The 27,039-nt window shown below is 41.3% G+C and overlaps 1 protein-coding gene across 1 annotated transcript; it reads left to right on the plus strand.

Moving 5' to 3' along the window:
- Positions 1-5,353: 5,353 nt before the first annotated feature.
- On the plus strand, positions 5,354-25,409 carry LOC138958242 (myoglobin-like). The gene is made up of 14 exons (XM_070329350.1): positions 5,354-5,619; positions 7,851-7,946; positions 8,776-8,895; positions 9,229-9,347; positions 11,296-11,310; positions 12,335-12,434; positions 12,659-12,776; positions 14,987-15,038; positions 16,354-16,423; positions 18,664-18,739; positions 21,353-21,454; positions 22,072-22,168; positions 23,334-23,419; positions 24,185-25,409. Exons 1-14 carry the CDS (start codon positions 5,554-5,556, stop codon positions 24,280-24,282), a joined length of 1,215 nt encoding a protein of 404 aa, XP_070185451.1. The 5' UTR covers positions 5,354-5,553; the 3' UTR covers positions 24,283-25,409.
- Positions 25,410-27,039: the final 1,630 nt, after the last annotated feature.

Raw genomic sequence — 27,039 nt, forward strand, 5'->3', positions numbered from 1 at the left:
TTCCCCGGGTGTTTTTTTTGTAAAGCTTTATAACACATTTCACCATATATTATATATATGAAAATTGAAGATGACGCGCTTGACCATTTAAGGAACATGAATTGCTGTCAAAGAGTGTACTAAAGTATAATAATCATGAAATTAGCGGGTCATGTTGAAAGATAAGTGGGTAGATCCAGGTGTTCCACATCTAACCGATGGACACTTTAGAAGCTCCATTGGTCATATGACAGGGCCTGTGTTCAAGGTATATAGAACTGAGACAAGCGGTCAAAATAAATGTTAATGTGACAATAGCCGATGACCGACGTCTGATGGGAGTCGTCTTCACCTGTGTGTTGAAGCAACGCCCTCTTACTGACTTATTTACAAGCGCTCTCACTCACTCACTCACTCACTTATGCACTCACTCACTTTTTTGCTTTACTCCCAGTTTTGAACACAACCTTATGATTTACAATGTTTCTATGTAATGTGCTTATTGTACATAAACTTATAATTATGTTCTACCATTAATTATGTTGTTATGTAACGCTTTTTTAGTAGTTGTAATAAAAGTAGATAAGTCCCTCTTTAGGGCGAGGGCCAGATGCAAAAAAAGCAAATCTATATAAATTATGCTTATTCTTGTAACCCTCGAAAAATAATGAATTGTCATTGTCATTGTCACTCACTCACTCACTCACTCACTCACTCACTTACTTACTTACTTACCCACTCACTCACTCACTCTCTCATCTATCTCACTTACTTACTTACTTACTTACTTACTTAATCACTTTATTACTTCAGTGATCGCTCACTCATTCACTCACTCGCTCGCTCACTCACTCACTCACTCACTCACTCACTCACTTACTTACTTACTTTCTTACTTACTTACTTACTTACTTACTTACTTACTTGGATTGGATTGCTTGTTTGACTTGCTTGCTCGGCCTTCTTGCTTGCTTATTTACTTAACTTCCTCGTTAGAAAATTGATTACGAGATACTAAAACGAAGAACTCGAAACTTTTCAAGGTTCAACCAACGAACTCGCAATATGATCTGTACTTCGTTAATTCACAAGACGCCACGGTGTCGGGAACACTACTAATTATTTACTTTATTTACTGTGGCGATGCCTGAAGAGACCCATGTTGCTAGTGATGGAAAGTGTCGTCATCTATGTGTCAGCGATGATCACTTTTCCAGAAAGCTCAGCAAAATCCAGATTTGTTTTTCTTTTGGTTAGTTGGTCTCAACACGAACTCTTCCTAAGTTCGTAAAAGACTATAATATATCGTGTCTGTCTGTCTGTCTGTCTGTCTCTCTCCCCTATCTCTCTCTCTCCCTCCCTCTCTCTCTCTCTCTCTTTCTCTCTCTCTCTCTCTCTCTCTTAGTTACTTCGTTGGTTCGTTTGCTTGTATGTTCGTTTGTTTGTTCGTTCGCTCGTTAAGTCAGTCAGTCAGTCTTCTTCTTCTCGTTCGCTAGTCACTCAGTCACTCTCTGTCTTAGCAGACAAGGCCTGGAAGCTACGACGTCATTCGTCTCGCAGGTGTGACGGCGAACGCAAGAAGAAGAAGAAGACTCTCTGTCTTTATATCTGTCTCTGTTTCTCTACCTCACCTACTCTGTCCTCTCTCTCGCCTTCTCTCTTTATGTATGTATGTTTGTCTGTCTGTTTGTCTGTCTGTCTCTGTCTCTGTCTCTCTCTCTGTCTCTCTCTCTCCCTCTCTCTTTCTCCCTCTCTCTCTCTCCCTCTCTCTCCCTCTCCCACTCTCTTTCCCCCTCCCCACTCTCGCTCTCTCTCTCACCCTCTCTCTTTCTCTCTCTCTCGCTCTCCCACTCTCTCTCTCTTTCTCTCTCTCTCTCTCTCCTCTCTCTCTCTCTCTTCTCTCTCTCTCTCTATCCCTCTCTCTCTCTCTCTCTCTCTCTCTCTCTCCTACTCTCAGTCTCTCTCTTCCTCCAATCCTCTCTCTCACCCGCTCTCTCTCCCAAGCCCGCCCCCCCCCCTCTCTCTCTCTCTCTCTCTCTCTCTCTCTCTCTCTCTCTCTGCGAGTTTGCTAATTGGAACACGCTGCATGTACGCAATGTCCCTGTACTTGAACAATCCAACTGAGCGCATCGTGTCAACACGTGGTAAGACACTCCTTTGACTTGCTCGTCATGGACGTGTGATCGGCGCCGTTTTCATTTTCACTTTGCAATTTTTGTTTAAAGAAAACATTTACGCATTGATATGCTTCCATTTCCATGAAACTTCGAGGTGATCATTTTGGATCGACGCCCGACCGAAGCAGTATTGTTGAAGCCCGACGGAGCATCGAGAATTGAACACCGGTAATCCGACCAATCACATAATCTGTTACATTCTAAACCCATCTTGATTGAAGGGAAGGAATGTGCATCTAATTAGAGTGTTTTTAGGTTGTGTATTGAAGACCGTAATGACTCCGATAACTAATCAGAAGACATGCAAATTATGTTAATTTCCGTACACAATTCTGCGTTTGTTTATAAAAAAGACAACTTCATTCGTTTGAATTATTTAAGTTAGTCTGGATGCTATTCTTTTCAACAAACATAGCCAGGACACCAGGCGATCTGGGGACCAGCTGCCGAATTGCAGAAGACTGCGGACTTTCATGGCAGGCACCGAGCTAAGCCTACGGTCATGAACATCAAAATAATGTAGAAAATAAAGAACAAGAAGAACTCACAAAGTTGTAAACTGAAGGAGAAGAGATACGGGGACTGGACAAAATACTGGCAACGGATATTTCTAACTTATTTTGATTCTTGTTAGACATCTGGACAGTGATCTCTCTCTCATATCTCCCCTCACCCCATAATCATTTTAATTAATGAAATCAATGTCAGCGTTGTGTCTGCATTGATACACCACTTTCAAACGTGTTTAGTCTTGATTAGTCAAATGTGCTTTAACAGCAGGAAATAGGTTCCTAAAGTTAAAGTTTTCTTTCAAATGAGTCTGTTATTCTGACGTCAACACTGAACCGTTTATTCTGAAAAGATTTGAAACAAATTCGTCCAGGAGGTAAACGTTCCTTTAAATTACTGTTATCTCTAAAACTCCAATCTTGAAGGCGGAATTTACAAGCTTTTAGCGATTGTTTTTCAAACTGAAGTCAGCCGTAACAGGGTGCGAAGCGGTCGGGTAGCGACCCAGGAGGGGGAGTCCCGAAATTGAAGGGTGGGAGGGTTCGAATATCGAGATGGCGGCATGAGATAGATGGTGTGGCAAATCAAAACTTCCCCCTTGCTAATTGCCCCCTCATTAGGAAGCGGGTGCGAAGTTTATCCTTGTGCTAAGGGACCAGGGCCAACTGATCCTTGTTGGTGGTGTAGCGATGATCATCGGAATTTTTTCTTCTTCCACTTTTTTTTTTGCTTTCGAGAGTAAAATGGGATGGAGGGGATGAATGGGCGAGAAGAGTGGAAGCGAGTTGGGGAGAGTATGAGTAAACTGGGGGTAAAAGGAATGAAAAAGAATGTGAGAGAGGGGAGAGAGAGAGAAAGACAGAAAGGGAGAGTGGGAGGGGGGTCACGGGAGCGGGAGAGAGAGAGAGAGAGGGGAGAGAGAGAGAAAGAAAGAAAGAGGAGAGAGAGAAAGACAGAGTGGGAGAGGGGGTGCGGGGAGAGAGAGAGAGAGAGAGGGAGAGAGAGAGGGAGAGGGGGGCGGGAGAGAGAGAGAGGGGGGGAGAAAGAGAGAGAGAGAGAGAGAAAGAGAGAGAGAGAGAGAAGAGAGAGAGGGTAAGAGAGAGAGAGAGAGAGAGAGAAAGAGAGAGAAAGAGAGAGAGAGAGAGAGAGAGAGAGAGAGAGAGAGAGAGAGAGAGAGAGAGAGAGAGAGAGAGGGTGGTGTATAAACGTTGACGCTCATAAGGCTTTATTTCGTATTCATTTTCAAGTTTGTGTTTTGCTTTGTACTCTTTTTTTTAAATCTTTTTTTATTAATTTATCTTTTTTTTTCTTTTTTTTTTTGGGGGGGGGGGGGGGATTACAGTTAGAACTGTGGGATAAGGGAAAAAGACAGAGCGCTGGAGAGACAGAGAAAAACGGACAGAGACAGAGCGGGGCCGAGCGATGGGATGGAGTAAGAATTACATTTACTTTGCTTACAAATATTATAATCAGAGTAAGCGTCGTGCAATGGTGTGGTTTTTTTTACCTTCGCAACTTCAATAGCAAGATCTATAAACAACATCAAGAAACGCATCTATATTATTAAAACGGGTCTTTGTCCGTCCGTCCGTCCGTCTGTATTGTATCTGTGTTTTAAAGTTTACAGGTCGAAAGCATCAGTTCGTCGCGATATAACCTTCGTGGTTGAAAACGACGTTAAACACCAAATAAATAAAGAAAGAAAGAAAGCATCAGTTTTTGTGTGCGTAATGTGTGTTTTTATTTTACTGGATTTTATTTTTCCAGGGGGGAGGGTGTGCGAACACAACATAGCGTGGACCATGCATGTACATATATTCAAACAAATCAATCAATCAATCAATCAATCAATGAGGCTTATATCGCGCATATTCCGTGGGTACAGTTCTAGGCGCTCTGCAGTGATGCCGTGTGAGATGAAATTTTATACGGCCAGTAATTGCAGCCATTTCGGCGCATATTTACCTTTCACGGCCTATTATTCCAAGTCACACGGGTATAGGTAGACAATTATTAACTGTGCCTAAGCAATTTTGCCAGGAAAGACCCTTTTGTCAATCGTGGGATCTTTAACGTGCACACCCAATGTAGTGTACACGGGGGGAGAGCCGTTCGGACACCGAAGAGAGTCTGCACACAAAGTTGACTCTGAAATAAATTTCCGCCGAACCTGGGATCGAATTCACGCTGACAGCGGCCAACTGAATACAAATCCAGCGCGCTACCAACTGAGCTATATCCCCGACCATGCATGTACATATATTCAAACAAATGTATGACTCTCTTGCAAAAGAAGAATAATGAATTCTGAACTTGAAAGTGTCTTAGACTGTTAATAAACTCCATCTTGCGCCTGTGTCAAGCGATCAAAACAGCTCGAAAACTGATCTAATCTCTAAATTTAGCCGGTGGCGTAATTTGTTGATGTCACTTTTCATCACCGCCCGAAAATAAATGCCTTTGTATTTTTAGAAGACAAATGATCGCATCCCTTACCAAATGAGTATTTTTAGATCATGAAGTCACATCATAATATTTTACTGCTTGGTCGGGTCACACGAGAAGAGGAACAACTCTTCATCAGCTTGAAATGTCAGTTGCCAAGAGTTATTGCTCCTGAAAACGTGGTTTCTGGCTCGCCGAAACTACAAATTCCAAACCAAGGACAAGGTCGCTGTAATCTACTTTCGATGTGGGAACAATCGCAGATGGACTTGTGTCCATTTTGAGTCGTGTGTACTTTGAGTTGTTGAACTTTGGTCCAGAAACCCGATGCACTGATGTGACTCGGCAAGAAACATGGTATAAGTGTGCAATCAGGAGCACATAAGCCTACAAAGACATTCACGTCTTTGATTTTGCGCGAATCTTTTGAAAGACAGTGACCATGTCATTCAATCCCACAGATTATTTTGTCTCAGAAACGCTGGGCTTCGTCCTTGAGAATCCTTTGGTAATTTTTCGTTACTACAATGTTTTGTGTACAATACTTTTAATTTGTAGACTGTGACTAGTATGGTAAAATTTAGTTGTTAATTGGTGCTATAAATGAAAAGGCTAACATTAATGCACTATAATAGATGTTATAAATGTTTGAATGCTGTTGCAGGTGCAATGCGGTGCACTGTTGTTTGGTGTGAAGGTGCTATTTACGGCACATAACAGTTAATCGCTGTTGCAGGTGCTCTAGCTGTGGCAATGTTGACTACTGTTGCAGGTGCTCTGTGGCACAGTTGATTGCTGTTGCAGGTGCTGTGTTAATTGCAGTGTTGACTACTGTTGCAGGTGCTCTGTGGCACAGTTGATTGCTGTTGCAGGTGCTCTGTGGCAGTGTTGACTACTGTTGCAGGTGCTCTGTGGCAGTGTTGACTACTGTTGCAGGTGCTCTGTGGCAGTGTTGACTACTGTTGCAGGTGCTCTGTGGCAGTGTTGACTACTGTTGCAGGTGCTCTGTGGCAGTGTTGACTACTGTTGCAGGTGCTCTGTGGCAGTGTTGACTACTGTTGCAGGTGCTCAGTGACACTGTTGACTACTGTTGCAGGTGCTCTGTGGCAATGTTGACTACTGTTGCAGGTGCTCTGTGGCAGTGTTGACTACTGTTGCAGGTGCTCTGTGGCAGTGTTGACTACTGTTGCAGGTGCTCAGTGACACTGTTGACTACTGTTGCAGGTGCTCTGTGGCAATGTTGACTACTGTTGCAGGTGCTCTGTGGCAGTGTTGACTACTGTTGCAGGTGCTCTGTGGCAATGTTGACAACTGTTGCATGTGCTCTAGCTGTGGCAGTGTTGACTACTGTTGCAGGTGCTCTGTGGCAATGTTGACTACTGTTGCAGGTGCTCTGTGGCACAGTTGATTGCTGTTGCACATGCTCTGTGGCAGTTTTGGCTGCTGTTGCACACACACACACACACACACACACACACACACACACACACACACACACACCACACACACACAACCACACTCACACACACACACATGCACACACACACACACTGACACACACACACCACACACACACACACACACACACACATCACACACACACACACACACACACACACATACACACACACACACACACACACACACACACACACACACAGAGTTTTAGTGTAGATGTTGTATTCCATAAAGCAGAACCCGTGACAACTGTGTTGTTGACATATGGTGTGCAAGGCAAACTTCCGCAATGCGTCACAGTGAAATACAACAGTTTGCCATTTTTATTAGCATTTCCACGAGCGTTGTTCTCCAGCTTAGAGTCCACACAGATGTACTCAGTGCCAGCCTCTTGGCTATTTTTATCTGTCCTCATTGTCTTGTAGCAAACCGATTTATTGAAAGAGGTCAAGAGAGGAAAAACCTTCAGAAGAAACCAAAACCTGTACCCATAGTCAGCAATACTTTATGCAGCAGATTGTACATTCTTTATGACCTTCATATTATAAAGTCTGTTTGTGTCCAGTGGAAGATAAGTGTGTACTTGAGAAGTAGAAAATGTGTTTCTCCTCTCTCTCCTCCTCACTCTGTCTCTCTTTGTCTCTAAGTCTCTCTCTCTCTCTCTCTCTCTCTCTCTCTCTCTCTCTCTCTCTCTCTCTCTCTCTCTCTCTCTCTAAGCACACTTTTGAATTTTTAATTTTTATTTTGTTATACCTTTCCCCATTGTGTTTTAATTTTTTTTTTATATAAATTCTTCATATTTGTTCTTTGTTTCATCAGTGTGTGTATTGTAGTGGGGACTGATGTTAGAAAGGACCACATGGACCTAATGCTATCATCCCACGGTAATAAAGTTTTCGAGTTCGAGTTCTCTCTCTCTCTCTCTCTCTCTCTCTCTCTCTCTCTCTCTCTCTCTCTCTCTCTCTCTGTCACTCTGTCACTCTCACTCTTTTTTTTCTCTCTTTCTCTCTCTCTCTCTCTCTCTCTCTCTCTCTCACTCTCTCTCTTTTGACACAAACAGACACTACTCCCGCATAGACTCACCAACGCTATATATCCACTTTACACCTAAACACGCACACATGCACACACACACACACTTACACACACACACACATACACAAATACACTTACACACACACAGACAGACACACATGCACACACACACACACTTACACACACACAAAGAGGGAATACGTGCACCCCAGTTGTGTCTGTATTTCATTGAGTGCTTTGTTGCAGACGACATTGCCAGACTACTTTGAAGCATGGAATCGCCTGGCCACAGACATGGCACAACTCGTGGCTGCCAACACCATGAGACAACAAGTAGAACAGGTGGCCTTCTGAAATCTTAGTAAATGAAATGTACATGTATTTTGTGTTTTCAAACCGCCGATGCGTGGCAATTTTCTTTGTTTTCATAAGGACAGTAACATCTTTGAGTCTTGAGTTGAGTTGAAATTCTAGTTTAGTTTATGCGTAATTCTCATTGTGAAATTATATGTATGTCAGTATTACAATCGAATTTGCCCTGGCGATGATCTCTCGTTAACATCCACCTGCTCACAATGACCAAGGAAGTTTGTGTGTGTAAAATTCACTTTTCCATGGCGAACATCTGTCTATAACAACTTTTGGTCGGTCCCCTGGATTGTTATATTAGACAGGTTCAACTGTACTGATCTTTATCACAATGTGATTTTGTTTGTATGTATGTTAATTAACTACAGGAGAAGTGACCATTTGATATCACCATTTTTTACATTTTTTTTATCTTATTTTCTCTTGGTGGAAGTATGCTTTTCTTCAAACTATAAATATAATGCTGGGGGACCAGGTATAGCTCAGTCGGTTGAGCACTAGACTTGTGATCCTATGACCATGGCCAGGTTCGAATCCAGGCCAGGACGGACACGGGTCAACTTTATGTGTAGACTCAAAGACAGTATCCATGCATGTCCCACCCCGTGTCACCGCAGTGGCATGGAAAAGACCTCGGTCATTCTACCATAAGGGCAGATGACTGATTACACCTTAACACGCACACACCTGGGTAGCGCGACTCTTGTTGCTGCTAGCTTTCCACTGGGAGGATGCGACCTGAATTTCCCAGCAATGGGATAATAAAGTACATGAAATTAAATTTATTGTACCTTTTTTTCAGATGGCGTTACTGGACTGGACAAAGTTGGAGGGCCACCGCCAAAAGAGACTGGCTCACTTCCAGCTGACCGTTATCGCTTCAGGCTATGTCTGGCAGAACGGGGACAAAGGAGCCAGCAAAGTTTGTGTTTTCTTTTTCTTGCCTCTACTGATGAACATGAGTGAAAATTTGAAGTTCAGCATGCGTGTTTTGCTTGGTTTGGAGGATGACAGATGAAAATACTTCTGAATAGTATTGTAAATGTTGTTTAATCTCTGCCAGCCTGAAATATTCTAAGCATGATATCAACGTTGTATTATCTGCCAGCCTGAAATATTTTAAGCATTATATCAATGTTGTAATCTCTACCAACCTGAAATATTTTAAGCATTATGGTAATGTTAAGCATTGTGTAAATGTTGTATAGTCTCTGCCAACCTGAACTATTTCAAACATTATGCTAATATTGTGCAGACTCTGCCAGCCTGTGTAGCGGTACCATTGTACAGACTATCTGAGGATCTGGGACTCCCGCCTGTCATCTGCCATCCTGGTCTGGCACTAGCTAACTACGCACCCATCGACCCCACCAAGTAACTCAAGGTTTTTGTCTAGTCAAATCAAATCAAATTAACTTTATTATCTCGCATAGAGAAATTGCAGTGATACAGTGATATTAAAAGATACATTCCTTCTGTTATAGATACAGATATTTAAAGGTACATTTCTTCTTATGCAAGGTGTCATGTACACCACTATATAGATCTGTCCAGACTGTTATAAAGGATGAAGACGGGCGAGTAGCCTAGTGGTAAGGATGTCGTCCGCTTTCGGCATGGAATGTTTGGGGTTCGATTGGGGGTTCCGCCTGGTGGGTGGAGATTTTTCCGATCTCCCATGTCAACTTATTTGCAGACCTGTAGGTGCCTTATCCCTTATCGTGTGTGCATGCAAGCACAAGACCAAGTACGCATGGAAAAGGTCCTGTAATCCATGTCAGAGTTCTGTGGTTTATAGAAACATGAAAACTCCCAGCATGTATCTCCTGGTATCAAAATATAACTGCCTAAATGTAGGGGAAATCAATACTTGATTGAATGTAGTAACAGCCATACACATGGGAGTTGCAGCCAAATGCAGAAGAAGAAGAAGAAGATTTTGTTTGTTTGTTTGTTTGCTTAACGCCCAGCCGACCACCGTGAAAGGGCCATATCAGGGCGGTGCTGCTTTGACATATAACGTGCGCCACACACAAGACAGAAGTCGCAGCACAGGCTTCATGTCTCACCCAGTCACATTATTCTGACACCGGACCAACCAGTCCTAGCACTAACCCCATAATGCCAGGCGCCAGGCGGAGCAGCCACTAGATTGCCAATTTTAAAGTCTTAGGTATGCGAACCCACGACCTCCCGATCACGGGGCGGACGCCTTACCACTAGGCCAAAGAAGAAAAAGAAGAAGAAGACACGGGATAAGAGCATCTGTCCATTAGGACACACACCAAAAATCAACAACATGGCTACTCACTGTGCAAATTTGGAATTTTTTGGTGGAATCAATTTTGCCGATTAACATAAGTTTTCGACGCTTATGAAATTAATTTAAAGAAATATCTTGCTCTGCATAAAAAGCAGTTAGGCCGTAGATTTTTAGTATGTGTTCTTCTTTTTCTTCTGCGTTTGTGGGCTGAAACTCCCATGTACACTCGTGTTTTTTGCACGAGTGGAATTTTACGTGTATGACCGTTTTTTACCCCGCCATTTAGGCAGCCATACACCGTTTTTGGAGGAAAGTATGTGTTCAACTGATATGTTGTACCTCATGTAGAAGCCTTGACAAATATATGGCACTTAACATGATGTGTTACATGATGAATAATATATCTTTAATAAAATGTAAAAGATTTGAGATATTTTGCACATACTTTTGAGGCTGTAATCAGTTATATGTACTACTTCTGAATCTTTTTCCTCTTTGAATTTTTGGTTTATGTGTTTTGAGAACGGGCACAGTGATAAGACGTCGGCCTCCTAATCGGGAGGTTGTGAGTTCGAATCCCAGTCGCTGCCGGTTCCGCCTGGTGGGTTAAGAGTGGAGATTTTTCCGATCTCCCAGGTCAACTTATGTGCAGACCTGCTAGTGACTTAACCCCCTTCGTGTGTACACGCAAGCACAAGACCAAGTGCGCACGGAAAAGATCCTGTAATCCATGTCGGAGTTCGTTGGGTTATGGAAACACGAAAATACCCAGCATACATGCATACCCAACGAAAGTGGAGTGAAGCTGACTATGCTCTCAGAGTATAGTGTGGGGAACCCAAATGGGCAAACAAGCTCACACATCACCAGGAGTTCTGGAACGCTGAAGAAGAAGAAGATGATGTTTTAGACAATGTACTGTGTATTTACATGCGTTGTTGTTGTTTTTCTTCAGGTTTCATCTGTTATTTTAGTTTCCAGTTAATATGTAGGGTGTATAACGTAAATTCTGGTGAGGATTCACAGCAGCTAATTATTTATTTCTCTTTTTTTTTTCAGGCCTCTTATTCTTGAGTAAGTATGATTTGAAATTGTCTCAGAAATATTGTCCAACTTAATGACTCTACTTTATTTCTTATTAGTGAAGCAGATAGACAATAGCATGCAGACAGCAGTTGTGTTGATGCTATTTTACAGATTAAACAAATACAGATTGCTAAATAATAAACAGTGTATCATGTATCCAAACACTCAACTCTTGTCCAGTCAAGGGACCGACCAAAAGTGGTCATTTGACAGGTGGTCGCCATGAAAAGATTAAATTGATAAAACAAAAATAAAACTTCGTTGGAGATTTTTCGTGTTGTTGTAATGGGCAGGGTAGGTATGGAAGTCGAGATAAACTGTACCCTCAATGCAGTTTCTCCCAGACTAAAGTCTTTGAATTCGACTCCTGCGTACCAACCCAAGGGGTCATTGTTGAGAGGTATTTCAATCAATCAATCAATCAATGAGTCTTATATCGCGCATATTCCGTGGGTACAGTTCTAGGCGCTCTGCAGTGATGCCGTGTGAGATGAAATTTTATACGGCCAGTAGGTTGCAGCCATTTTGGCGCAAATTTACCTTTCACGGCCTATTATTCCAAGTCACAGGGGTATAGGTAGACAATTATTAACTGTGCCTAAGCTATTTTGCCAGGAAAGACCCTTTTGTCAATCGTGGGATCTTTAACGTGCACACCCAATGTTGTGTAAAAAGGGGGGGAGGTTCGGACACCGAAGAGAGTCTGCACACAAAGTTGACTCTGTGAAATAAATTTCCGCCGAACCTGGGATCGAACTCACGCTGACAGCGGCCAACTGAGTTGAATACAAATCCAGCGCGCTACCAACTGAGCTATATCCCCGCTATATATTTGCCAGGGCAGGTGTGACTCTATAAGAGTAGTGTTCTTCACAACAAAACATCAAGTGCCAAAATAGACAAAGTTGAAAGAAAAAGGTTAAAGAAAAAGTAGATAACAAAATAGGCACCAACAAAATATTCTAAATGTTTTTTGTTTTTCACCTGATTCTAAACCGTTTGTACCCTCCAGAAACCTAAGGGCTCTGTACCACCTGCCAGGTGGGGAGGAAGCGGAGTGGTTCTGTATTGCCACCACCATGGTGGAGCTTACCTTTGCCAGGTGCATCAAGGTGGGCAACCTTTTTGTTCTTTTTTGGGGGTACAATCATGGTCTTTTGTTTTTTTTCTTTCTCGAAGGAGCAGAGCTACAATAGCAAACTGGCTTCAAAGCAAGCTGGTGCACTACAGTACCAGCTGAGCTATTCATCCACCCCCACAAACACACACAAACACATTATTTTTGAATGTTCTAATTCTAAGCATGGCTTTGTCATCATGATGTGATGTTTTTCAGTCTGTCATGGCTGCTCTGAGGGCAGTGGAGAATGATGACGTGAAGACGGTGACCTCAAACATCACCCACATCACTGAGGTGGTCAGGGACATGCAGACAGCTGTGTCTCGTTTACATGGTCAGTTGATAACAGCTGCAGCTGTGATGATGACGATGACGACGACGACGATGATGATTGATGATGATTGATGATGATGACGATGCCGACGACGACGATTGATGATTGATGATTGATGATGATGATGATGATTTATTCTGCCATGTTGGTTCAGTCCTGACTTCAATTTGTTTAGTCCAAGTAAAAAGAAATTGGAAAGAAAATAGTAAACACAGTGACAGAAAGAAAACAATAAAAGAAAACAAGTCGCGTAAGGCGAAAATACAATATTTAGTCAAGTAGCTGCCATTTTTTAGCAAGACCGTATACTCGTAGCATCGTCAGTCCACCGCTCATGGCAAAGGCAGTGAAATTGACAAGAAGAGCGGGGTAGTAGTTGCGCTAAGAAGGATAGCACGCTTTTCTGTACCTCTCTTTGTTTTAACTTTCTGAGCGTGTTTTTAATCCAAACATATCATATCTATATGTTTTTGGAATCAGGAACCGACAAGGAATAAGATGAAAGTGTTTTTAAATTGATTTGGACAATTTAATTTTAATAATAATTTTTATATATTTAATTTTCAGAGCTTGTTTTTAATCCGAATATAACATATTTATATGTTTTTGGAATCAGCAAATGATGAAGAATAAGATAAACGTAAATTTGGATCGTTTTATAATTTTTTATTTTTTTTTACAATTTTCCGATTTTTAATGACCAAAGTCATTAATTAATTTTTAAGCCACCAAGCTGAAATGCAATACCGAACCCCGGGCTTCGTCGAAGATTACTTGACCAAAATTTGAACCAATTTGGTTGAAAAATGAGGGCGTGACAGTGCCGCCTCAACTTTCACGAAAAGCCGGATATGACGTCATCAAAGACATTTATCAAAAAAATGAAAAAAACGTTCGGGGATTTCATACCCAGGAACTCTCATGTCAAATTTCATAAAGATCGGTCCAGTAGTTTAGTCTGAATCGCTCTACACACACACACACACACACACACACACGCACGCACGCACGCACATACACCACGACCCTCGTTTCGATTCCCCCTCGATGTTAAAATATTTAGTCAAAACTTGACTAAATATAAAAACAAGTCGCGTAAGGCGAAAATACAATATTTAGTCAAGTAGCTGTGGAACTCACAGAATGAAAGTGAACGCAATGTAATTTTTCAGCAAGACCGTATACTCGTAGCATCGTCAGTCCACCGCTCATGGCAAAGGCAGTGAAATTGACAAGAAGAGCGGGGTAGTAGTTGCGCTAAGAAGGATAGCACGCTTTTCTGTACCTCTCTTTGTTTTAACTTTCTGAGCGTGTTTTTAATCCAAACATATCATATCTATATGTTTTTGGAATCAGGAACCGACAAGGAATAAGATGAAAGTGTTTTTAATTTGATTTGGACAATTTAATTTTGATAATAATTTTTATATATTTAATTTTCAGAGCTTGTTTTTAATACGAATATAACATATTTATATGTTTTTGGAATCAGCAAATGATGGAAAATAAGATAAACGTAAATTTAGATCGTTTTATAAATTTTTATTTTTTTTTACAATTTTCCGATTTTTAATGACCAAAGTCATTAATTAATTTTTAAGCCACCAAGCTGAAATGCAATACCGAACCCCGGGCTTCGTCGAAGATTACTTGACCAAAATTTGAACCAATTTGGTTGAAAAATGAGGGCGTGACAGTGCCGCCTCAACTTTCACGAAAAGCCGGATATGACGTCATCAAAGACATTTATCAAAAAAATGAAAAAAACGTTCGGGGATTTCATACCCAGGAACTCTCATGTCAAATTTCATAAAGATCGGTCCAGTAGTTTAGTCTGAATCGCTCTACACACACACACACACACACGCACACACGCACGCACACACACACGCACATACACCACGACCCTCGTTTCGATTCCCCCTCGATGTTAAAATATTTAGTCAAAACTTGACTAAATATAAAAAGAAAACAAATGTTGCATCACTTAAAAATACAGGCTTTCATAGTAGCTTGTAGACCAAAGGCAAACAGGGTATAGAAAAGTTGGTTGTGGCCATTTTAGGTTAAGTGTTTGAATTAAAACTATAAACATAAATATAAAGCTTTATTTGTTTACCAGCTTTGATGTGAAACTCATTCAAGTTTTTTCTTCAGTTTTGTTTACTTCTTGCTTTGTCAATTTCAATAGCATTTTCTCTGTGTTGCAGATAAGCTTACATCAGACACGTTCTTCAATACACTGAGGCCATTCCTAGGAGGGTAAGACATCTTCACTGAATGTTATTACTTATTTTGGCAGCAAGGTTTCAATTTAAAGGCACAGTGCGCCTCCCGTAAACCATCACAGATACTGTCAGGCTTTTACACACAGTACAAACACCCTTCCATTTGAACGCTCACCAAACGGGAACATCCTAGGTGCCCTACGTAAATAGCGAGCAATTTTTAAAGAATTAATTTTGCGGATTGTCTCCTCACACAATCGGACCGTGCTGCGTTTTGGCGCTAGACCTAACTTTTAAAATCTAAATAATGAATTGACAGCTTGTTACACAAACATTCTTAAATCATAAAAGAATTCTTTTTTCATCAAGACAAGATCAGTACAATTCGAAGTTTTGAAAGTTTGAAAAAAGAACAGCCCGGAAGCAGGGTCACGCAAGGTCGTGGTTCGCGTAGCAGACGACGGTTTATGCCTATCGCCAGTTCCTCTGAACAGTCAAAAGCCATCGCTAGAGTTCTTGTGAACCACAGCTGTTTGTTTCGTGCATAGTCAGATGTACATAATAACGTGCTATTGCAGATAAGCTCACATCGAGTCGCATTCAAATTACTAACTGACGACTTCATTGTGAAAAAGGAAAACCGGATCACACGGGTTCACGATGGCTCACGGGTAAGATAAACCAACCAAAAATCAATTCTTTGAAAATTGCTCACTCTTTACGGAGGCCACCTAGGATGTTCTCAAGCGGTGAGTGTTTAAATGAAAGAGTGTTTGTACCGTGTGTAAAAGCCTGACAGTATCTGTGATGGTTTACGGGAGGCTTACTGTGCCTTTAAGTCCCTAACAGTTAGTGGCGGACTAATTAGTTGAGAATTGTAATAAAGGGGGAAGAGGGAGAGCGCTGATGACAAGATGGAAGAAATAAAGGGACGTAGACAATCTAAAAGTATATGCACAACAGTAAAGGATGAAAGTCATTTGTGCATTTCAGTGCTTCTTTTTATCTCAGGTGCCAGGAGCCTGGTTCCGCACTACTCTCACTCACTGTGATGTATATTTAGGGCACATACGCCCCTTTGTTTCTTAGATCTAATTATTTTGGAGACATATATTGTTGGATTTCTTTCTGCATGTTTACATTATGTTTCATTGATAACAAGATTTGGTATGGTGCTTGTAGCTTTCATATTTTGGGGGCTAGTCCGTTCTTCTAACTGCTTTCATTTGTATGCTTGTGTTTGTTTTGTTCGTTTCAAGTACAATAAAACACACGTGATAGCGTTATCTTCGAAAATAGAACTGCAGTTCATTGAGAAATTTTGCCACAATCAATTCTATTTTTCACAGGTGGGGAGGGGAGAACAACCCTCTACCAGACGGTCTCATATACCTGGGTGTTGCTGATCAGCCGATCCATGCAAGTTTTTACATTTAGTCAAGTTTTGACTAAATGTTTTAACGTAGAGGGGGGAATCGAGACGAGGGTTGTGGTGTATGTGTGTGTGCGTGTGTGTGTGTCTGTCTGTGTGTGTGTGTAGAGCGATTCAGACCAAACTACTGGACCGATCTTTATGAAATTTGACATGAGAGTTCCTGGGAATGATATCCCCGGACGTTTTTTTCTTTTTTTCGATAGATACCTTTGATGACGTCATATCCGGCTTTTTGTAAAAGTTGAGGCGGCACTGTCACACCCTCATTTTTCAATCAAATTGATTGAAATTTTGGCCCAGCAATCTTCGACGAAGGCCGGACTTCGGTATTGCATTTCAGCTTGGTGGCTTAAAAATTAATTAATGACTTTGGTCATTAAAAATCTGAAAATTGTAAAAAAAAAACATTTTCTTTTTAAAACGATCCACATTTACGTTTATCTTATTCTTCATCATTTTCTGATTCCAAAAACATATAAATATGTTATATTCGGATTAAAAACAAGCTCTGAAAATTAAAAATATAAAAATTATTATTAAAATAAAATTTCCGAAATCGATTTAAAAACAATTTCATCTTATTCCTTGTGGGTTCCTGATTCCAAAAACATATAGATGTGATATGTTTGGATTAAAAACACGCTCAGAAAGTTAAAAAGAATAGAGATAAAGAAAAGCGTGCTATCCTTCTCAGCGCAACTACTACCCCGCTCTTCTTGTCAATTTCACTGCCTGTGCATCGAGCGGTGGACTGACGATGCTACGAGTATACGCTCTTGCTGTAAAAATGCAGTGAGTTCAGTTTCATTCTGTTAGTTCGACAGCTTGACTAAAATTAATGTTGTAATTTCGCCTTACGCGACTTGTTTATATTCTGCTACGGAGTACATTATATAGTCCATGATCACTTCATGAAAGATTGACATTGTTTTCAGTCGATCTTATCAAGTTAGTTTTATTCCGCTGTGAAATGCCTTGTATATAATTATATGTAGTCCATGATCATTTCATGTAACTTGTAAGATTCAAATTGGTAGGTTTTTTAGAGTGAGAGATCGTTTTGCTGCTGATCTCAAGTAAGTGGCTAACACATTCCTTCTTATTGGCCTTTTTCTCAGATTTGTGATGGCATTAACAGGAGTTTGTCTATGTTTAATGCAATCCATTTGGGCAACACCAGTGATACAGGCAGCCATGTTCCAACATTCTGTATACGGTGGAACCCCCTTTAAGTTTTAAGACCTCAAAAGCATCTGAGAAAATCAGGTCTTAAACAAGTGTGAGTCTTAAAATGGGGGTGGGCGGGGATGTAGCTCAGTCGGTAGCGCGCTGGATTTGTATCCAGTTGGCCGCTGTCAGCGTGAGTTCGTCCCCCACGTTCGGCGACAGATTTATTTCTCAGAGTCAACTTTGTGTGCAGACTCTCCTCGGTGTCCGAACACCCCCGTGTGTGCACGCAAGCACAACTGACCAAGTGCGCACGAAAAAGATCCTGTAATCCATGTCAGAGTTCGGTGGGTTATAGAAACACGAAAATACCCAGCATGCTTCCTCCGAAAACGGCGTATGGCTGCCTAAATGGCGGGGTAAAAAACGGTCATACACGTAAAATTCCACTCGTGCAAAAAACACGAGTGTACGTGGGAGTTTCAGCCCACGAACGCAGAAGAAGAAGAAGAAAAATGGGGGTAAATTTACAGAGGTTATGAAGAGAAAATCTGAACAAAAAGGTCTTAAAGAGAAGGAGTCTTATATTGGAGGGTCTTAATCAATAGGGGGGCTCCCCTGTACTTACCACATAGGATGACTTAGCATGATCTTGTTTTGCCCCAAACTGTGAAGTGTGTTTGTGGTCAACAGGCAATAGGAGGCAGCGCAGGATCACTTAGCATGATCTTGTTTTGCCGTGAAGTGTGTTTATGGTCAACAGGCAATAGGAGGCAGCGCAGGATCACTTAGCATGATCTAGTTTTGCCCCAAACTGTGAAGTGTGTTTGTGGTCAACAGGCAATAGGAGGCAGCGCAGGATCACTTAGCATGATCTAGTTTTGCCGTGAAGTGTGTTTATGGTCAACAGGCAATAGGAGGCAGCGCAGGATCACTTAGCATGATCTTGTTTTGCCGTGAAGTGTGTTTATGGTCAACAGGCAATAGGAGGCAGCGCAGGATCACTTAGCATGATCTAGTTTTGCCCCAAACTGTGAAGTGTGTTTGTGGTCAACAGGCAATAGGAGGCAGCGCTGCCCAGAGTCCAACCATGCAGGTACTGGACGCCCTGGCTGGAGTGCAGCACGCTCAAGGTGGGTACAGTGGAACCCCCCTTTCAAAACCTCCAAAAATCTGAGAAAATCAGGTCTTAACAAGTCGCGTAAGGCGAAATTACTACATTTAGTCAAGCTGTGGAACTCACAGAATGAAACTGAACGTAGTCCGCCGCTAGTGCAAAAGGCAGTGAGAGTGGCGAGCCTGTTTGGCGCGGTAGCGGTTGCGCTGTGCTTCATAGCACGCTTTACTGTACCTCTCTTCGTTTTAACTTTCTGAGCGTGTTTTTAATCCAAACATATCATCTATATGTTTTGGAATCAGGAACCGACAAGGAATAAGATGAAATAGTTTTTAAAACAATTTCGGAAATTTAATTTTAATCATAATTTTTAAATTTTTTATTTTCAGAGCTTGTTTTTAATGCGAATATAACATATTTATATGTTTTTGGAATCAGAACATGATGATGAATAAAATAAAAATAATTTTGGATCGTTTTATAAAAAAAATCATTTTAATTACAATTTTCAGATTTTTAATGACCAAAGTCATAAATTAATTTGTAAGCCTCCATGCTGAAATGCAATACCGAAGTCCGGCCTTCGTCGAAGATTGCTTGGCCAAAATTTCAATCAATTTGATTGAAAATTGAGGGTGTGATAGTGCCACCTCAACTTTTACAAAAAGCCGGATATGACGTCATAAAAGACATTTATCGAAAAAATGAAAAAAACGTCTGGGGATATCATACCCAGGAACTCTCATGTCAAATTTCATAAAGATCGGTCCAGTAGTTTACTCTGAATCGCTCTACACACACACACGCACAGACACACACACAGACACACACACCACGACCCTCGTCTCGATTCCCCCTCTATGTTAAAACATTTAGTCAAAACTTGACTAAATGTAAAAAGGAGGGAGTCTTAAAGTGGGGGTAAATTTACACAGGTTATGAACAGAACATCTGAAAAATCAAGGTCTTAAAAAGGGGGAAGTCTTAAATTGGGAGGCCTTGAAAGGGGGGTTCCACTGTATTTCATTTAATTTAATTTCATATTTGTGACCCTCCACCACGAAATGAGTTGCATGTCACCTCGCGCGGTTCTGCGCTGGGCTTAATATAAGTCCGGGGAGTGTCTGGTAACAGTGTGAGGTCACCTTAGTCACAGGCTTATAACTCAAACAGTTTTCGCTCTTTTCTAAAACGGTTTTCACCACTGGATAGAGCAGAACAAACTCTTTATGAAAATGTAAAAATATGAAAATCATGCAAAGGTGACATGCGACTCATTTCGTGGTGGAGGGTCACAGTATATCGTTCCACATAACTGGGAAGTTTGAGTCATTTCCTCTGGTTGGAAAGCTAGCCGCAAGAAGAGTTGTGCAAGGGAGGTGTGTGCGTGTTTAGGAGTAATCAGCAACCTGTACTTTTGGCACAATCACTGAGGTATTTTACATGCATAGTTGGTGACATGGGGATTGGACATGGATACCGTTGATGGAATCATCAAATAAAGTTGACCTGTGTGTTCAGGCCTGAATCAATTGCAGCTGTTTTTGTTCTCGTGTGTGTGTGTGTCTGTGTCTGTGTGTGTGTGTGTCTGTGTGTGTGTGTGTCTGTGTGCGTGTGTGTGTGTGTGTGTATGTCTGTGTGTGTGTGTCTGTGTGTGTGTCTGTGTGTGTGTCTGTGTGTGTGTGTGTGTCTGTGTCTGTGTGTGTGTGTGTCTGTGTGTGTGTGTGTCTGTGTGCGTGTGTGTGTGTGCGCAGGTACACAAACCAGTATGACCATGTTCAGTGAGTCTGAATAGTATGCATTCATATTATGTGTCTATTTCAGAGGAATTTTGTCTGACATTCTTTTTCCATGTACAGATTGAGAAAAAAGAATGACTTTCTTCTTCTTCTTCTGCGTTCGTGGGCTGAGACTCCTACGTACACTCGTGTTTTTTGCAAGAGTGGAATTTTACGTGTAGGACCGTTTTTTACCCCGCCATTTAGGCAACCATACGCCGTTTTCGGAGGAAGCATGCTGGGTATTTTCGTGTTTCTATAATCCACCGAACTCTGACATGGATTACAGGATCTTTTTCGTGCGCACTTGGTCTGGTGCTTGCGTGTACACACGGGGGTGTTCGGACACCGAGGAGAGTCTGCACACAAAGTTGACTCTGAGAAATTCCTCCGAAAGCGGCGTATGGCTGCCTAAATGGCGGGGTAAAAACGGTCATACACGTAAAAACCCACTGCTAAAACATGAGTGAACGTGGGAGCTTCAGCCCATGAACGATGAAGAAGATGAAGAAGAAGACTCTGAGAAATAAATCTCTCGCCGAACGTGGGGACGAACTCACGCTGACAGCGGCCAACTGGATACAAATCCAGCGCTACCGACTGAGCTACATCCCCGCCCCAAAAGAATGACTTCATATCCATATAGATTTGTGTGTGTATTGTTGTTGAATTGCATGTATACAATATCACTTTTGTATGTATTGTTGTTGAATTGCATGTATACAATATCACTTTTGTATGTATTGTTGTTGAATTGCATGTATACAATATCACTTTTGTGTGTCTGCCTTACCAGATGAAAAATCTTTCAGTGTTCGTATTTCAAAATGGTGCCAAACTTCTTTTTTCAGATAAAAGAGCGTTCTTGCTGAGCATGCGTGGCTACATGCCCCCAGCCCATCGTCGCTTCATTGAAGCAGTAGAAAACCAGAAGAAGACTTTGCACTCCTTGTGTATGTTGCTGTTCTGTCTAAGTTTATTTTGTGTTTTGGAGACATGTGTATGTCTTATTGTGTATATCTTATCTTATTTTTTCAGGATGGATGAGGGTGTGTATGTGAGTGTGTGCGTGTGTCACTGTGTGTGTGTGTGTGTGTCACTGTGTGTGTGTGTCACTGTGTGTGTGTGTGTCACTGTGTGTGTATCACTGTGTATCACTGTGTGTGTGGCACTGTGTGTATCACTGTGTGTGTGACACTGTGTGTGTGTGTGTGTGTCACTGTGTGTGTGTCACTGTGTGTGTGTGTGTGTCACTGTGTGTGCCTGTGTGTGTCTGTATCATTGTGTGTGTGGGTGGGTGGTCACCATAGCTGTGTGAGGGCTTAAGGCAAGATATTGTAACTGCACAGATCGAATTTGAGGTTCAGGTTTTTTTTATTAGTTATTTACTTTCTTGGGGTTTTAAAATCAGCATACTTAAGAACACCCCAAAGAGTACAAGTTACAACCGAGAGGCTGCTCCTGTCTTAATTTTGTTTTTGAGACATACATTTTATTTTATTGTTTTATATTTTTATTTTTTATTCACTTATTTATTTATTTATTTATTTGTTTGCTTGTATTTTAACAGTGGAAAGCAGTAAGGACGAAGAGCTGCATAAAACCCACAATGCCTTGCTGTCTGCCATGGTGGATTTCCGCAGCTATCACATCCAAATCGTCACCAAGTGAGGCAATAAGATTTACTTTTTATTGTCAAGACTAGGCTTTGTTCCCCCGAATGGTTGCCTAAATGGCAGGGAAAAAACTATCCACGTTCTGCAACAGGTGCAGATGACCGACTGTTCTCTGACCATTGGGCCTATATTGGGACAGGTATTGGTAACACGCTTGAGGGTATGATGTGATATTTTGACTCGAACAAGCAATTGGGATGGGAAGTTAGGCTATGTTGTCTTGTGTTGTATTCTGTTGTGTTACCAGCATGAGCTACTACTGCTATGCAGTTGTTGAAGGTTGGTTGGTCAATGGTTGGTTTAAACAAGATTTCATTCAGACAATATAGGGACAAGCATATGTAACCGTGTGCCGAAACACTACGATCACCTCGGGAAGCGAAGTGCAATCAAACAGGTTTGAAAATGTTAGGGCTAATTTCTTAGCCCTATAAAAACTGTTATGCAAACCCGAAGGTTTCCATGAACATACAGACAATCGGAAACTACCACACCCTATCACAAACAGATTTCCACAAACCACGGGTGTTGACTTTAAATAAAGGCCAACAACTCGGGTGCAGAGTCTGCTGTGAAAGGAGCGGTAGCCTCCCCTGTCACACATACAATAGAAACACTTGGGACCACACAACAAGCTAAGCTTATACAAAGTGTGGTTACATATTTAAATCTAGATAGGAATTGCTTTTGCATGTGCTGTCAAGGTCGAATTAGTGTTAATATGGTTGGTTGATGTTTTTTAACGTCCCTTCAAGACCGGCACGGTTGGCCTAGTGGTAAGGCATCCGCCCCTTGATCGGGAGGTCGTGGGTTCGAATCCCGGCCAAGTCATACCTAAGACTTTAAAATTGGCAATCTAGTGGCTGCTCCACCTGGCGTCTGGCATTGTATGGGGTTAGTGCTAGGACTGGTTGGTCCGGTGTCAGAATAATGTGACTTGGTGAGACATGAAGCCTGTGCTGCGACTTCTGTCTTGTGTGTGGCGCACGTTATATGTCAAAGCAGCACCGCCCTGATATGGCCCTTCGTGGTCGGCTGGGTGTTAAGCAAACAAACAAACAAACAAACAAACAAACGAACGTCCCTTCAACCAATATGGCTATGCAGGACCAATGCACTTTATTGCCTTTCTCGATCAGTTTGCACGTTGTTGTAGGTACATTGTGCAAGCATCGTCCAAAGTGAAGCAGTCAGATGAGAAGCGGTTTGAAAGTCTCGACCAGAAAGGAACAGGCGGAACAAGTAGGTTTTGTTTCCCTCTGTGTGTGTGTGAGTGTGTGAGAGTATGAGTGAGTGCGTGTGTGTTTGTGTGAGTACATGCGTGTATATGTGCGAGTGTGTGCATGCGTGTGTGTAGTTGTGTACCATTCCGTGATAAGCCTTTTCTCCGTTGCTTGGAGTGGGCGGGGATGTAGCTCAGTCGGTAGCGCGCTGGATTTGTATCCAGTTGGCCGCTGTCAGCGTGAGTTCGTCCCCACGTTCGGCGAGAGATTTATTTCTCAGAGTCAACAACAACAACAAAAACAAAAAAACAAAAAAATGTGTGTGCAGACTCTCCTCGGTGTCCGAACACCCCCGTGTGTACACGCAAACACAAGACCAAGTGCGCACGAAAAAATCCTGTAATCCATGTCAGAGTTCGGTGGGTTATAGAAACACGAAAATACCCAGCATGCTTCCTCCGAAAACGGCGTATGGCTGCCTAAATGGCGGGGTAAAAAACAGTCCTACACGTAAAATTCCACTCGTGCAAAAAACACGAGTGTACGTGGGAGTTTCAGCCCACGAACTCAGAAGAAGAAGAAGAAGTTGCTTGGAGTGACTGTCATTACAGTAGAACCCCCCCTTTTGTAAGACCTTAATTTCTTTTTCAGATTATATGTTCATAACCTCAGCAAATTTACCCCCATTTTATGGCTCCCTCCTGTTTTAGACCTGGTTTTCTGTGATTTGTAGAGGTCTTAAAAGGGGGTTCCACTGTACAATTTATTTACTGTTGCTGTGCAGGTATTTTGCCATTCTTGAAAGAGCTGAGGCAAGACACTAAAGACCAAATGGCAGGCGCCAATGCTTCAGGGGACTCGATCATTAACAGTACAAGTTAACCAAGCTGCACGTTTGAACCTTATTTTGACGGGTTCAATGACCTAGTGGATAAGACATCTCCGGCTTCCCATGCGGAAGGTTCAGTGTTTGGTGGGTTAAGGGTGGAGATTTTTTTGATCTCTCCCAAGTCAACTATGTGCAGACTTGCTATATAATGCCTTATCTCCCTTCGTGTGTACATGCAAGCACAAGACCAAGTACGCATGGAAAAGATCCTGTATGTAATCCATGTCAGAGTTCTGTGGGTTATGGAAACACAAAAATATCAAGCATGCATCCCTCTAAATCAGAGTATGGCTGCCTACATAATTTTGGGCAAAAACGTTCATTCACATAAAAACCCAATCCAATCCAATCCAAAAAACGTGATTGCACATGGAAGTTTCAGCCCATTAACAATGAAGAAGAAGAACCTAATTTGTTGATTTGTGTGGCACCAAATGATCTATCAAACATAAGCTTGTCAAAGGTGCATGTGTACTGTACATACTACGCAAATAAATTAACAAGTCGCGTAAGGCGAAAATACAATATTTAGTCAAGTAGCTGTCGAACTCACAGAATGAAACTGAACGCAATGCAACGCAGCAAGACCGTATACTCGTAGTCCACCGCTCACGGCATAGGCAGTGAAATTGACAAGAAGAGCGGGGTAGTAGTTGCGCTAAGAAGGATAGCACGCTTTTCTGTACCTCTCTTTGTTTTAACTTTCTGAGCGTGTTTTTAATCCAAACATATCATATCTATATGTTTTTGGAATCAGGAACCGACAAGGAATAAGATGAAAGTGTTTTTAAATTGATTTGGACAATTTAATTTTGATAATAATTTTTATATATTTAATTTTCAGAGCTTGTTTTTAATCCGAATATAACATATTTATATGTTTTTGGAATCAGCAAATGATGGAGAATAAGATAAACGTAAATTTGGATCGTTTTATAAATTTTTATTTTTTTTTACAATTTTCCGATTTTTAATGACCAAAGTCATTAATTAATTTTTAAGCCACCAAGCTGAAATGCAATACCGAACCCCGGGCTTCGTCGAAGATTACTTGACCAAAATTTCAACCAATTTGGTTGAAAAATGAGGGCGTGACAGTGCCGCCTCAACTTTCACGAAAAGCCGGATATGACGTCATCAAAGACATTTATCAAAAAAATGAAAAAAACGTTCGGGGATTTCATACCCAGGAACTCTCATGTCAAATTTCATAAAGATCGGTCCAGTAGTTTAGTCTGAATCGCTCTACACACACACACACACACACGCACGCACATACACCATACCCTCGTTTCGATTCCCCCTCGATGTTAAAATATTTAGTCAAAACTTGACTAAATAAATTAAAAACAGGTAGAAACAAAGAGAATAAAAATGATTGTGGTAAGGAAATATAACTTTTATTGGACAGTGATATTTTTGCTCATTGATGATGTGTGCTTATAAAACCATTTGATTTCGTTCATGCATGTGTTGTGTCCTGTAGTAATGACATGACAGATGATGTGCTTTGCATTTAATTTTAGCTTTATTTGAGGTTCTGGTGGGAATTCAAATTAATTTTTGTGTATGGGTAATCAGCTAAATTGTTTCACAAATTTGGAATGTTTACTACCACATTTGGAATATGTTGACAGTACAGGTACATATAGTAGCAAACATCAAATTTCAGGCTGTGTGTTTTACCAGTTTTTATTGTTCCGCTTTGTGGCTACGCAATGTTTAATACAGTGTTCTAGATGATCAAACGTGTAGCAAAGACCTGTACGCGTACTTGTAACTATTGCGTCACCCGTGACTCACTTTTTTCTCCAATGTTCCAAATCATACGTTGATTTGCTCCCACCAAGACTGCAGATCTTGGCAAACGCGTGACGTAAAAACTAGATTTGATGACATTACCCGTACACGTTCCCGTACACGTGGTGAAAAGTGTGACATCTGGATCTTGCTAATTTCATCTGTACCACAGCGGGTGCATACATAGACATTCATTGAACCTGCACCAGAGTTTAGGTAAATCATCATGAGAATCAAAGTTTAGCAGCTCACCGACATAAGTACTGATTTCGTGCTCAGCTGAGGGACAGCTCTTTGCCGACTGTTTTGTTTTGTTCCTTACACGCGTAACATTGCCAAGTTTGTTAACTATTCCATAGACTATGTTAGGAAATGACTGTCAAGTTTTTACAGGTTGTGGAAGAGTTGCTTTCCCTTGTTTCCATAGAAACACTGAGGTAAGCCTACAATGTGACGTGTAGCTCGCCTCAGTATTTCTATGGGAATGCAAGGGAAAGCACAACCCTTAAATAAAAGCCCACAGAGTTATTTCCAGAACTCGTCCATTTTTTCATGGCAAAACAGACAAGGGTAGTATCAATCACTATAATCACTGGTACATTCTAGATGTTTTTGGTTTTGCACAAAGCGGTTGTTCTACAACTCACACAAACCTCAATACTGAGAAAAGATGGCTTTTATTTTGGCATGAATCTTTGATCTACAACCAGTACAAACCTCAACCCTGTGAATGGTTTATAAAATCCATTTCAGGGTCTGTTCATCTTACAATGTTTTGTTTTTTTCATCCTGTATTCACAGTCATAGACACACAGTCACAGACAAAGACTGTGAATTAATTTCCATTATTATGTTTGTCTGTTTCTTGTTTGGATTTGATGGTGTGAAGGAAGACAAAATTTACAGATTTTGTTTAAGGCTACATAGTCCGATGTTTTAGGTGCAAATGG

The sequence above is a fragment of the Littorina saxatilis genome, linkage group LG2 (assembly GCF_037325665.1).
Source record: "Littorina saxatilis isolate snail1 linkage group LG2, US_GU_Lsax_2.0, whole genome shotgun sequence".
Classification (NCBI taxonomy): domain Eukaryota; kingdom Metazoa; phylum Mollusca; class Gastropoda; order Littorinimorpha; family Littorinidae; genus Littorina; species Littorina saxatilis.